Below are 14,510 nucleotides of genomic sequence, written 5' to 3' on the forward strand. Positions count from 1 at the left end.
CATTTTGCCCTCTTCTAGGAGCATAACAAAGCACTAAGGCTAAGTGTGACCTTTGTAAATATAGTTGTCTGAAAATCTTCCAAGTTCCTCTTCTCTGGGATGCACTTAAAAATGAGTTTGGCATTGATTACAGTGTCCTGAAGAACTTGAAATACTAAAGGGATAGGAATAGCTAAGTAATTTTTGGCAGGTGTTGTGTGTTTATTGTGTCCTGATTATACTTATTTTTGCAGACTTACACCTACCTTATTGTAATATTCTCCACTAGCTTGCCAGCTGTTTGGTTTTAACGTCCTGTAGTCTGAGCAGAGATCCCCATTGCAGGGAAATGGTTGGTTTTGCCTAGAGCAGTTCCATTTTTTCCTCACCCCCATTGTAATAAATTAACTTTTTTCTTTCTAAAAGCTTCTTTCCCCAGAACAAATCTCTCCTACTAATAAAACTGCAATTTTTTACCGAAAAATCATAAACTTCCCATTGGGGAGCTACCTAATTATATCTTACAATAATTCTGTTGAGTGATCTATGGCTCCACTTTCATTCCCAATTAGGATTTGGCAGATCGATGGGCAACCTAATTGATTGTTAAGGTCAAATGTCTCTATTGGCTGATGCCTGAATCTCTTCTAATTATGACTTTAAAGACTATTTTATGGTCTGTTAAAGTTCCTGTGTTTGTTTTTGTACACCAAAGCAATGAAACTCATGATATAACTGCTGGTGAACAGCATCCTTACACAACGTTTCCTGTATTCTCGGGTGCAGTATTAAAAGAATGTGAAATATTGAGGTATCTGAGTTGAACAAAACTGCAGTAAGAAACACTTGATCATGGGTTTTCAGATTGTTCTGTGAATAAGGTAGCTGTGATGTGAAATAATTTTTTTTTTGCTTTTATGACAGCTTAATCATTTCTAAGTGTACAAACACAGAACCTTAACAGCCTTCGTTTTGGCTTGTGATGCTTACTGAGGTGCAGGGGAGATTAATGTGTGCTGCAGTACGAAACCAGCATCCTTGTGATTGCCTGATATTTGGCTAAACTTTCTGTCTCTTTGGGTGAGTGTTCTATCTGATCTTTCCTTGGGAATGTACGCGTGTGGTACAACAGCTCTGTATCTCTCAAGCAGAGGTTGTGAGCATGTAATCGTGTAACCTCAGATCAGAAAATAGGGGAACAGTGATGGCAGTCAGTAGAGATAGTCAAGATGCACATCCCCTTTTCTTTTAGGGTTTGTAGTAGTAATCTGTTTTAAAAAATATGTATATATATATTTACCTCTGCATTTTCATATATAATTTGACTTCAGAGTGAATTTTACAGAAACTCACTTTACAGAATCACAGATTCAGGCTCACAAGTGTCCCCTCGTCCTTTCCTGTTATAACTCCATCATCTGAGTAAGCTTTTGCTGTGTCTGGCAGAATTGCTATCGATTTCTGTACTTACTGCTTTACTTAGGGTGCTTATAACTGAATTAGTTGCTCAAGATTCCCACATAGTCAATGAAGCTGCTTCATTCATTCATAAAGCTCGTTATTATGAACATCTACTTTAGATGAGAGAATTGCACACTGGGCTCTTTTAACTGTAAAAGGAACGTGGGCTAATGATGCTGGATAGATAATGCTTGCAGATCAAACTTATTCCTGAAGGCAGTATCACAGAGATTGTGTTTGTCATTGGCTTTTTTGTGCATCCTTTTGGTTCACAAAATCTGATTGCTGCCTAATGTAAAACAAAAAGTTGGTTCCACAAAGGCAGTACCAGAATTGGAGACTGCCCGGATTTGTGTTCCAATCAATACGCATCCTCTAAAGCACTTCTTCAGCTGAGAAATTTGTCCCAAAAAAACCCAAATCCTAACACTTAAGTTGTCTTTTCTTAAATTTGGTGCTAGTTTGGTGATTGTAGCACTTTGCTGGAATATGTATGATATATAGACTCAAACCTGACCTTTTAAGGAAGTCTCAATTGAAAATGTTCCACTTCTGGGCAGATTTGCCTCTATCTTTAAATTATTTTTTATTTTTAAGCATTACCTGAAAGGCAGATGTCTCACTGTCCTTTGCCCCAGTATCTCCACAAGTTTCTGGTTATCGACAATTGTTAAGTGCTGTCACTATGCATAAATAATACAAACACAAACTGTAAGGGCACTGCTTTATAACTTGCAATTGATTCCTGCCTTAAAATGCAGTTGCTGTCTTAGAATCATAGAATCACCAAGGTTGGAAAAGACCTAAAAGATCATCCGGTCCAACCGTTCAATATAGCTACTTAAGCTTGTGTTTTGGTTTCTATTTCTGAGGAGGTTGTACCACCTTCAATTGAACATCTGTATCTTAGTTTTTGGAGTGAGACTACATGTTTTGTTGCTCTGTGGGTCCAGAGAATGGAACTTGAGCCATCTGCTTTGTACTAGTAAAGAAACTTTTCTGATGCCTGTACTGGAAGATGGAAGTACTGTAGAGTTACTTTATATATATAAAAGGTCACTCTTAATTACTTCTACAAATCAACGTTGTCTGAGGAGTTAATAGCAAAAGTTGGTGCAACTTTTGGTTATGAAGCCAATGCATTTTCTGAAAATGGAGAACATTGCTCATTCTTACAAGTATTTACAAGCACTGCTCAATCTTAACTGTATTTGATTTGTTTTATTCCTGCTGTACTTATGTCAATTTGCCTTTGTATGGAGAAAAGTGTACGAAACTATCTCAAAAATAACCAAATGTGTGGTTGGTTTGTTTGTGTTCAGATTGAAACAACCTTTCCTCTGGAAGTCTACTACAATGTTTAATTGCTACGGCTTCAGTTGAAGGAAGTCAATGCAAAATTTCTGATCTCTACAGTTGCTCATGGGTGCACAGATTGTTCATATTGAATAGCATCAGTGTAGTAGCTTGCAATACCGAGCACTTGAATATCAATTCAGATTGGTTATTAGGAAAAATTTCTTCTCGAAAAGAGTGGTGATGCATTGGAACAGGCTGCCCAGGGAGGTGGTGGAGACGATATCTGTGGAGGTGTTCAAGAAATGTATTAATGAGGCACTGAGGGATGAATGTGGTTTAGTGGACATGGTGAAGATGTTGATTGTTAGATGGGATGATCTTATTGAGCCTTTATGATTCTGTGATCAAAACGTGATGAAGGGAGGCCGTGAGTGCCCTGCCCTTGGAGGTGTTCAAGGCCAGGTTGGATGGGCCCTGGGCAGCCTGGTCTGGTATTAGATATGAAGGTTGGTGGCCCTGACTATTGGAGTTGGAGGGGAGTTGGAGCTTGATGATCCTTGGGGTCCCTTCCAACCCAAGCCGTTCTATGATTCTATGAAGGGAGCTTTTTCTTTCTTTCTTTATTTTTTTTGTAAACAGAAGCCTCATTGAATGGCTTTTGGTAGGCTTAGATGTTTTTCAAGCTTGTAGAATTAATGGATCTTATACTATATGTACTTATACTACTTCTGTGTGGGAAAGTTAATTCATAGACTTGAAGAATTTGGTGCCCTCCTGTGTCAGTTCTCACCCAGACTTTGGCCTCATTCATCTGGCTGAGTCAAAATAAAATAAATGCTTATTCCATGCCCACCTGCTTAAGTGAAATAAAGAATTTAAGGCAAAAACTTTTTTCCAACAAGAGAGACTAAAAATATCGGTACATAAGAAACAAAGAAATGCTCTGTTGTTGAGGAAAAATATGTGTATAAAAATACTTGATTAATTACATAGGAATTTATTTCCCTCTGTTTCATATGAGAAAAAAGCATGTTTGTCTTTTCTACTTAAAGCTCAGATGTTTGCCCTGATTTTGCTTTATAAGTGTTTTTTTTTTTTTTTTTTTTTTTAAGAAAAATGTCCTTAATTTAACTATATCATCTTTAATTTGACTGTACTCTTTTTCATAATTTTCAGAAGATACTGTTAGTGGAAAAGTTGTTTAAGTATAATTTTTAATGGCTCTCTAGCGTTGTACATTAAAATTTGAAAGGCAGTTAAATCACAAGAAAGCACTTCGCTTTATAGGAAAAAACAAAATAATGTATTATGCAGTTGTTCCTGTAATTAGGAATATATTGTGTTCTGTTAACACTTCATTTAATTTTCTTTTAATTGTAGTTAATGATGAAGAACTAAAGAAAAGAATTGCAGAAGAATTGGCATTAGAACGAGCCAGAAGAGACTCTGAAGCTCAAAAGAGAAGGTTTGTTTGTTTTAAATACTGTTATTAACAAACATACTTAATGTTTTGATTACTGCTATTTATCTATTTATTATAAACAGTTAAATTTCGTGCCTTCAAGACAAATGGTAAGTAAGACCCTGGGCTTGTATAACCAATTTTGATATTAAATACACATTAAAAAGCAGCAAATCAATTGACAGTCAACATTGTCAACATTTTGTATCAATTTTTACCTGATTTCTTTTGTCTTTTAAAATTAATCTTTCTTAACTTCTCTTTTTTCTTTAAAAAAAAAATCACTGGAAAGATAGCAGTAGGGAGCACTGTACAGGTGGGTTACTTGTAATCCCTCTGTTTTAAGTCTTCTGTTTGATCAAAAGTATGTTTTAATCAGCAGTAGAAATGGTAGTTATTGTTATTTCAGATTTCTCTGTATTGCAGAATGTTTTCAACTGCTGTAATATTTAATGTCTTAGCACTCTGAAGATACAAAGTACGGTAGTTAGGTGGTTTGCCTGCAAAACCATAGCCCTTTTGTAAAACCATTACTTTATTAGTTGTGTTTTTTTCAGAGACTGTAGAGATTGTAATTACTGTGAGAGACTTGATAGAAGCACACAGAACATAGCTGCAGAGCTGGGGTGTAGCATTCTAAAAATATATTCCCGTTGTTGAGTTTGATGCTGGTAATTATTAGCAAGTAAAAACTTCCAGTTTGAGTTGGACATTAGTTTGGCTGTATGGTGAACTTGGTGGATTTGTGTGGTAATTCATAGTTTGTTTCAGTGATTTTGTTAAAAAGGTAATACAACGCAGGTTACAAATATTAACTTACTCATTGTCTTCCCCTCTGAGAATGGGAAGAAAGACTCATTATGATGGATTTTAAAAATTAGGGTGTAATTAGTGCTACTTAAACTGTCTGCATATATAGCAGTTGTTTTCTACACATCATTATATTGTTATTTAATTGTGTTAGGCTGATGGAGTATGTAATTAGCTAGGACTATATAAATGCCCAAGAAAATGAATCAGGCTTTTTTAAAATCAGCAGTAAAGGAAATCAATATGTAATAGAAAAATCTCTCCTCTTTGAACTGGACTTTGACAGGAAACCTTGTGTTGTATTTGAGCTGAATGTTTGCTGCTTAGAATTCATCTAAACGTGTTCACAGTATGGAAATGTTTGTTTTGTAACTTAAGTATTTTGTCCCTTGACACTTCTCAGTGATTTTCATCAGGTTTTCTGTAGCTCAGTTCCTGTTTGTTGTGCATTGGCCTGTGGAAGGTAGGGAGCAGGCTGGCTTTTCACACACCTGATGTTGTGTTTTACAGGGGCTATTGCTGTGTGGCCAAGGAATGTGTTGTATTTATGGGATCATGCAAAATCCTTATGTTCTCTTAAAATTGGTTTGAAGAATCTATGTTTTTGAAATATAAACTATCAGACTAAATCTCAAACAAAAATACCAATGTGAAAATAAAATTAAAAGTCTTGTTAGCAGCTTTTGCATCTTTTATAGGTTGTTTTTTTTAGTTTTTTTCTGGAGATAATCAAGAATTTCTTATTTTACTTTCTACATAGTATATATGATTAAAAATAAATACTTGACAAGAGCCTTTACACTCTTTACACTTTACACAGTCATGTCTCATAAAATAGCTTTAAAAGATGGAAGTGTTTAGTTAGCTGTTACTTGAGGTGTTTTATGGACTGAACTCTGGTTGAAGTTTTTTGTTGTTAAAAACATTGAAGAAGCACTGTAGCAAATGGAGCTGTTCTCCTTCAGAACATGTTCTTCTGAGAGTGAAGTGACTGCTGCTGTGCCGACCTCATGAAGAACAGATTTCTGTTGTTCACATTCAGCATACCTACCCTCCTGTTCTATTCCAATTGAGAAAGCAATCTCTCCCGAATTCAGGGGCATGAGGAATGTCTGTGCAGTGTTCTTTTTTTTTTTTTTTTTTTTTAAGTCAAGATCCATACTTTCAAGTGGAAAAAGCCTGCAATTTTCTGTATGACTCAGGTATCAGTCTTCTGGACACTTATGTACTTTCAGAGCTGGTATAATTTTTCATCATTACTGGACTTCAGTTTTGAAGCAGAAACTTAGGAGCTCAGTGTACACTGTTCAGATAGAACATTTTATACCTTTCACTTTGGTGCAATGCAGAGACTTCTAGGTAATATAAACAAGAAAAACCTAAAAAGATTCCTTTTGTATTTAGTTATATGTAGTAAACATGAAAGCACATTGATGCAACGTTGTAAGATGGAACAAAACCTGTGTTCCCAGCTGTACTGTGCTTAAAACATATGCTGGAATAAAACTGTTAGAGAGAACGGTTGTTAGTGTTCATAGGGTATATTACAAAAGCAACTGGAAGCCATTCCAGAGTTCAAGAGCTTTAGACCATTGTCCAAGTCTTCAGAACCTGCAGTTCACGGAAGCAATAACAGAGTACTTTCTTTGTTGTATCAAACATGTTCACAAATCACATTGTTTTCCAGGTAAGGGTACTACATCTGGAGGTTGATGGCCCTGCTGGTGGCAGGGGGGTTGGAACTGGATAGTCTTTGAGGTCCCTTCCAACCCAAGTCATTCTATGATTCTATGATGTTAATACTTGAACACATGAAAGAAGGAAGTGAAATGTAGGCTTTGTAACCTATACAGAGGATGCAGAGTACAGATGCATCGGTGTTGTTTAAGGCTGGTTGGACTGAGAAGGATGGTATCTGATGTCTGTGCTGATAGCACATTGTAGAACGGTGATTCAGTAGCTCTTTCAGCTTGTATTTCTCTTTGGTAGGCAAATGAGCAGCATGTAGCCAGTCCTCAGCATTTTGATGAAAGATTTGCTACTTTTATCTGGTGAAAAGCAACTTGGAATGCTGTAGTTCTAGTGTTTAAATTTTTGGAAGAGTTATGGTAGGGGCATAAGCCCCATATTTAGTTAATTTAATGGATACCATAGTATTAAAAACTACTTCGCTTTGCACTTTCAGTACATAAAAAAAATAAAAATGAAATTGATAACCTACTACTTTTTTCTTGACTATCTTTAAGTCAGATATTGATGGTAGGTGATGCTGATATCAGAAATGTTTTTGGTAAACATTTTATGAAATAAATAGAGAAACACAAAGATTATGTATTTAGAAAGTGTATATTCATTCCCTTCTCAAAAACAGTTTTGCTATCTTTAAGTAAAAAAAAAAAAATTAAACATAAGTGAACTTGTGACTGTCAGTTGTCTATCTATCTAATGGATAATTTCAGTACTGTTTCTTTATGCATTGGATCACCACATCTTGATCAGATTGCAATGTGTAGTATATCTGTGCAACACTGTGAAAGAAGATTTTTTTTTAAAATTAAATTAATTGCTAGGGAGTTTATTTATTCAAATGTACATATACAAATGGTTAAAATTTCCCTCAAATTACAATCAGTCTCTCCAGGATTTTCTTCTCTTAGAATCTGGAAGTATGTAGTGGTTGTGGAAGTGTCGTAAATTAATGCAAAAGTTAATAACTACCATCATGAGAACATGTGTGGCTTGTAATCTGTTGATGGAAATTGAAGTGCTGCCAGTGACTGAATTCCCTCATGTTTAACCATTCTGGGCCAGAACACCACCTCATCTCACATATTGTTTTCTCAGGCCTACTAATGGACAAACATTCCTGGAAGTGCTTTACTAAAGCTGCCTTCTGGCTCAATTTCCCCTGGGAGTTTCTCTACTTATTTTGATAGACTGGACGAATACAGTCTCTGTCTATGGAAGTACTTGTTAATTTCCATCTCCTGAAGTGAAAAAAATGTTTATCCTCTTACAGAAGGCAGAGTTGTATGTGGAGGATCTTCCTCATGTTGGAGGTTGGGTATTCAGTTCTTGAGTCTGACCAGTAGGTATTCCTATGCCCTCTAGTCAGTTCTGGAGACTGTGTTAGCAGTCCAGAATTTTGTAATAATACCATAGTGACCACAAATCCCACTGAAGACTCAAAGTTCAAGCTAATGCATTGGTTCTTCTACTCAGCTCAACTGTGGCTTTTGAACATAAATAAAGTTTTCTCTCAAGAGTCATTTCATTTAGAAAAGTTAAGCTGATTTTTATTCAATTACAATGGAACTTATGGTGACTGCATTAGTAGATGTGACTGGTTAATGTGTTGGAGCTACAGTCATGTGATAATGCTCAAGGTAATTTACAGGTTGTAATACTATTAGTATTAAGAAAAACAATATAGAAATAGTACTGCTATTAGAGTTATAATTACTAGAGAGCTTACTATTTTGAACAGAATAGGAAAGAATAATGTATATTCTTTCCCCTCGATTAAGAATAGCATTAATATTCTCATAGCCTATTTCCAGTTCATGTCAGTACCTACCATTAGGTAGCAACAATACCCTGCTCGTTATAATGTTCATTATTTAATGAAAACAGAGTCTTAGCCAGTACCTTAATGATGGATTTGTGGCTTACTGAACAATTACTTGAGCATGTTCAGTGGCTTTCTGGTGTGACGTTTGTTACTGCCTTTGGTGTATATGGACTCTTAAGAAAAAGAGAAAAAGCAAGCTTTGTCCCCTGTTAAATACCTGCCACAGTCTGTTACACATCATGAAAGAGAAACCTACTAAAAGAGAGAATCATAGAATCACAAGGTTGGACAGGACATACAAGACCATCTAGTCCAACTGTCCTCCATCACCATCACCATTACTACCACGAGCCACTAAACCATATCTCGTAGCTCCTCATCCAGGCGCCTCCTGAACGCTGCCAGGGATGGCGACTCCACCGCCTCCCTGGGCAGGCCATTCCAGTGCCTGACCTCTCTGGGGGAGAAAGTTTTTCCTCATGTCTAATCTAAACCTCCTCTGGTACAATTGTGGCCATTTCCGTGGGTCCTGTTTGTTGCCTGGGAGAAGAGGCCAAACCCCTCCTCATCACAGCCTCCCTTCAGGAAGTTGTAGAGTGCAATGAGGTCTCCCCCGAGCCTCCTCTTCTCCAGACTAAACAATCCCAGCTCCCTCTGCCGCTCCTCGTAAGACTTGTGCTCCAGACCCCTCACCATTTTCGTTGCCCTTTTCTGGACTCGTTCCAGGGTCTCACCGTCTTTCTTGTGGTGAGGGGCCCCAAACTGAACACAATACTCGAGGGGCGGCCTCACCAGTGCTGACTACAGGGGGATGATTACCTCTCTGCTCCTGCTGGCCACGCTATTTCTAATGCAGGCCAGGGTGCCGTTGGCCCTCTTGGACACCTGGGCACGCTGTCGGCTCATGTTCAGCCAAGCATCAACCAACCACCACCCCCAGGTCCCTTGCCTCTTCACAGTCATCCTGCCACTCGTCTCCAAGCCTATAGCGCTGCATGGGGTTACTGTGGCCAAAGTGCAGGACCCGGCACTTGGCCTTGTTGAACCTCATCCCATTCACCTCAGCCACATAAGCGATCCAGCTTATCTAGATTCCCCCTGAAGGGCCTCCCCAGCCTCAGGCAGGTCGACGCTACCTCCCAACTTGGTGTCATCTGCAAACCTCCTGAGGGCGCACGCAATCCCTTCATCTAGCTCATCAGTAAAGATATTAAACAAGATGGGCCCCAGTACCGACCCCTGGGGGACACCACTTGCGATGGGTCACCAGCTGGACTTAACTCCATTAACCACTACCCGTTAGAGGGCACAGCCCTCTAACCGGTTCCTTACTAAAAAGGGTATACCTGTCCAGGCCACTACATCAACAGCCCTTCCCTCGTCTAGCAGTCTGGTCTCCTAGTCATAGAAGGAGATGAGGTTGATCAAGCACGACCTGCCTTTCATGAACTCGCGCTTCCTCAATCTGATCCTCTGAACGCCATGCACTTGCTGTGTGATCTCACCTATTATGATTTGTTTTATAACTTTTCTTGCTACTGAGGTGAGGATGCCAGGCGTGTAGTTCCTCAGATCCTTCTTACGGCCCTTACTGTAGATGGGAGTCATGTTGGTAAGCCTCCAATCCTCTGGGACTTCTTCAGATAACCAGGAGCGCTGATAGATGGCAGAGAGTGGCTCGGCAGTCACCCCCGCCAGCTGCCTCAGCACCCTAGGGTGGTGCCCATCCAATGCCATGGACTTGCGAATAAGTATGAGAACCTGAGTTTGACTATGGTGTCAACCAGGAAGAGATAATTGTCGGCATGGTTTCTTTTTCAAAAAGGTCTTAAGAACCAAGTTATTCTCTGGTGTCACAATATAATGAGATGCCAGACTGGTGAAACTAGATGTTTGCAGTGACATGAAATGATAGAAAGTTCTATGTAGAACTTTAGCTGTTTGAATTTCTTCCCAAGGTATAGTATTACAGATACAGATTGTTACACCATAAATTGTCACAGCTGTTGAACACTTGAATTGGAATAAATTTGGTGATGAGTGAGTCTGAAATAATTTTGCTGTATCGGAAGACTTCGAAGTCATGGGGGTATGGCCAGAAATCAGCTCGCCCTGAACTGGGCCAGGTGAAGAGAAGTCTGGGGAGGAGAGAACCGTGTTGTCAAGGTCCCTACCTATGCCCAACTCAGCAAAAGCAGGGAAGGATGAAGCTGACAAATGTGTTTGGGGGGGGGGGAACTCTGATCTTTATTGTGTTGGACTTTTGGGACCAGAGTAAGCAGGGGAGATGAGAGGGGAGTATGACCCTGCAGATAGCAGGGGGGTTGAAACTAGATGGTCATTGTGGTCCATTTCAACCCACGCCATTCTATGAGTGGTACACAGCTGCTCCTACGCAGACTTAGAGGCTGTCTGTGGGGACTTTGTATCTGATGTTCTTCCTGGGAGCAGCTGCATTCCCGGGATGGCATCCACTGCTGGGCCTGGATGCTGCTGCCTCTTTGGGGTGAGCTGCTGGAATTTTAAGGCCGAGATCTCTCTGGGGAAGGGCTTTGTGTGTGGGCCCGCCCTCGCTGCATGGTTCGTCCCCTGCGTTGAGGCACTGGTGCAGTCCTCAAGGATCTCGATGTTGCAGATCTCGCTGAGCTGAGGGTGCTCCTCTGCTCCCCTGGGGCTGGCATGTGCCGGCTGCCACGGCATCTTCTTGGCCGGCTCTGGGAACTCGGGGCCCGATCTTGCAGCGGGGAGCGGCTCCGTGTGCGGCTTCTTCCTCGCTGCCTGGGACGTCTTCTGCGTGCAGCTGCCGGAGACGCCCTGGAGGACCCTGAGGCCCTCTGCCTGGTGGATGTGTGGGAGTCGCTCTCAGCACTTGCTGCTGCTGTTCGTCTGCTCCCACGGCGTCCTCGCAGCTGCTCAGAGGTAGCCCGATCCTCTGATGATCGTGGGCCGTTTGTCTCCTGCTCAGTCTCGGGCACACTGGGCAGGTCGCTGGGCTCGGGCAGCTGGGAACTCTGTGATGTCCCCAATGCTGCCTGGCTGGCGGGCATGGAGCTCAAGCTCTCAGGCTCCGTGGAGCTGCTGGATGGCTCCAAAGCCCTCTGGCTGGCGGTGCTGGGACCGGCGAGCTCGCTGTTGGTGCTGGAGGCTGTAAGGAGAGGCAGGGAGGTCCTGAGTCTGAAGCTGCAGCACCACAGTGGGATCTGCCATCCCGCTTGGGGCAGACAGACTCTGGCAAAACTGCCTTGAGCACTTGCTGCCAGGCCTTGCCTGGCCCCAGCACGGTGCCACGCGGCTGATTGCTTCTTACCGGTACCCAGGCCAGCACAGCTGTCGCACTCCCACGTGGCCCTTCTGTTATTCAAGTGGGAGCACCGTCGGTGGGTGCCCTCAGCAGCACAGGAGCTGCACAGGAGCAGCTGCCAGGGCCTGGGGAAGCAAAGCGGTTGTGGCTGTGAGGACCAAGTGAGCCAAGCCATGGAGTGCCCGGCACAGCACATCCCTGGTGCTCAGCCCTTGCTCCGCCAGCCTGTGGTGAGGCTGAGATCCCCCCCAGAGCCGCAGAGAGCTGCTGCGGTAACTCACCCCCTTCTCTCCGCGTACTCCCTGCCTCCATGGTAAAGGCACTCACTGGCATCACAGCGCCTGTGCCTCTCTAGAGATGGGTCATATTCATCATTGGCTTCCCATAATGGTCTTCTACAAAGAAGGGAGGGAAATTGATGAGCTGCTGGTGTCCCCAACATAAGATACAGGGCTATTTCATCTCATTCATCCCACCCCTATTTTCAGGTTCTCCATGAAGCTGAGGCATTTGCTCCTGTGCCGGCCAAGGGCCAGGCCTGCTGAGACAGTCCCTGGACAGGCTCGGCCCTCGTGCCTTCTCATCTGGATGTTTTGTCAGAAAGGCACCAACCTGTTTGGGATGCGGATCCCTATGGTGGACATTTCTTGATAAAATAGAGAGCTTTCTCTACAGCTGGGGCAGCGGAAGCACGCCATGCCATCATTCAGGGCCTGTTGCTGCAGGGGAAGTACAAGCAGGGTGAGCGTGAGCAGAGCCTGGTGCTGCTTAGCATCAAGCATGCCGCCAGGGTGAGGGGAGGACTCCTACCTGGATGCAGCCCCGGTGAAACCAGGCACGTTTGCACACTGGACACACCATGGTGTGGTAGGACAGGTTGTCCCCCACAGGCTCAAGGCAGATGAGGCAGTTCGTGCTTTCATCTGGAACTTCCTGAGTCATCTGTTCAGGGCAGTGCTCAAAGCAGAAGGACCTGTGGGAAGATGAAACGGATAGGCATGGTGAGAAGTGCTGCGAGGAGGGCAGAGGTCCAGGAATGAGCACCCAGGCCCTGCCTCTAGCTCTGGCAGGCCGCTGGGAGGCGTAACTGTGGGTCTTCCCTGGCTCAGCTGCTGCTGACAGCCCTTACCTGTGCTTTCCAAAGTACTGGGTGATGCATTCCCCATCCTTGGCACACGGCAGGTGGAAGCTTCGTCCACAGCCGCTCTCTGTGCACGTGATGGCAGCCCCTCTCTCACCGCAAACACAGCATTGCTGGAAAGAGCAGAACAGCCCCATCAGCAGCAGACTCAGGGCCTCAATGGCTGACCCCTCAACTCTGTGCAGGGCACAGGATGTGGGCATTGCTGGGTCACACACTACAAAGCAGTCTGGCGGAAAGGGCTCATCTCCTCTGGGCAGGACGTTGACCAGGAGGTGGTTGGAAGGGCTGCAATTGTTTTCCTAGGATCCAGATTAAGCTGGTGCGAGCCCCTCCTGCCACAAATCTGCCTGCTCCATACAGGTCCTCACCTTCTGGTTTGCCTGCTTGACTTTGAGTGTGATGGCAGCAAGTGGGAGGCCCACAGTTTCCTCCCATGGGAGTCTTTCTTGAAAATGGATGCTGGCAAATATCTGTAGGTAAGAAAAAAAGAGCAGGATCTCATTAGGACAGAAAGAAAGGGAGCATCCCCGGTGGGAATCTGGAAGGAGCCCATGGGAGAACTCACCAAGCAGAACTCATGGACACGAATCTCATTCTCATCAAATGTGCGCCCGCAGATGTATGGGTCGACATCTGCCCGGCCACACAGCACACACACTGCAGAGGAGAGAGCAAATGTGAGCAGCGGTGAGCAGCTGGCGGGGCCAGGTGTCCCTGAGGGCCGTCCCCAGGGTCCTGCTCTGGGCCTGCCGTGCTGGCTGGAGGCGGTGGAGGGGAAGGGGCCACGGCAGGCCCAAGGCAGCCACAGCCCAAGCTGGGCCCCCTTGCCAAGGAGCAGAGGGGCCCTGCCCCATGCCTGTCTGGGAGCTCCTGCCTGCCCCTTCCTCCCCTCTCAGCTCTCAGCCGCAGGCAGAGCCCCAGCACCACTCTGCCCAGGGTCGGGAGCTGGGCTCAGGGATGCTGTGCTCTCACCTGGCTCCTCCGTGCAGGAGGCCTTCCGCTTCCTATTGGACATGATTGTGCGTTGATAGCGAGCACTGCGAGAGTCCCTCCTCTCTCTGCGCCTCACCAGACCGCACTGACGCTCCGCCTGAGCCCGGCAGCCTTTGCTCTGCTCCAAGCTTCATGCGTCACAATGGCCGCTCTATGACACCCACTGTGACATCACGGTCACCGCCTCACAGAGCGTATGGGCGTGGGCCCTCAATCTAGAGAGCAGTGGGTCTGGCAGGCTGTGCACAGTCAGGGCAGGAATTATGGCCTCCCTCAACCTGCTGGCCACGCTCCTCTGGCCAGCGGCAGGAGTGGAGCTGTCCCTTTGTCAAGGCTGCAGCCCTGGAGCTACACTAGCATTTCTAGTCTGAATCTAGTCTAGGTTTCTCAAGAGTTCAGTTTGCATTTTCATGTCAACAGCATATTTGGTGTCCAGTGTGTGCTGTGAGTGACTATGTACACGGTTTGGTAGGTATAGGACAAGGTGAAG

General features: G+C 43.8%; 2 protein-coding genes across 3 annotated transcripts in view; one reads left to right on the forward strand and one right to left on the reverse strand.

Annotated features, from left to right (window-relative positions):
• CHCHD3 (coiled-coil-helix-coiled-coil-helix domain containing 3) overlaps positions 1 to 14,510 on the forward strand; it is a 260,893-nt gene that overhangs the window by 26,215 nt on the left and 220,168 nt on the right. For both annotated transcript variants that reach the window (XM_090134009.1, XM_090134014.1), the window contains exon 3: positions 4,120 to 4,204. In XM_090134009.1, the coding sequence (XP_089990135.1) occupies positions 4,120 to 4,204 (85 nt within the window). The remainder of the gene's footprint in view (positions 1 to 4,119; positions 4,205 to 14,510) is intronic.
• LOC149919333 (E3 ubiquitin-protein ligase PHF7-like) lies at positions 11,097 to 14,081 on the reverse strand. The gene is made up of 9 exons (XM_090134048.1): positions 14,000 to 14,081; positions 13,593 to 13,684; positions 13,396 to 13,497; positions 13,013 to 13,137; positions 12,694 to 12,856; positions 12,496 to 12,602; positions 12,165 to 12,278; positions 11,890 to 12,008; positions 11,097 to 11,727 (listed from the first exon to the last, which is right to left on the reverse strand). The coding sequence occupies exons 1-9, from the start codon at positions 14,040 to 14,042 to the stop codon at positions 11,105 to 11,107; spliced, it is 1,488 nt and encodes a 495-aa protein (XP_089990174.1). The 5' UTR covers positions 14,043 to 14,081; the 3' UTR covers positions 11,097 to 11,104.

This window comes from Phasianus colchicus, chromosome 1, assembly GCF_987193195.1.
Source record: "Phasianus colchicus chromosome 1, bPhaCol1.hap1.1, whole genome shotgun sequence".
Lineage (NCBI taxonomy): Eukaryota > Metazoa > Chordata > Aves > Galliformes > Phasianidae > Phasianus > Phasianus colchicus.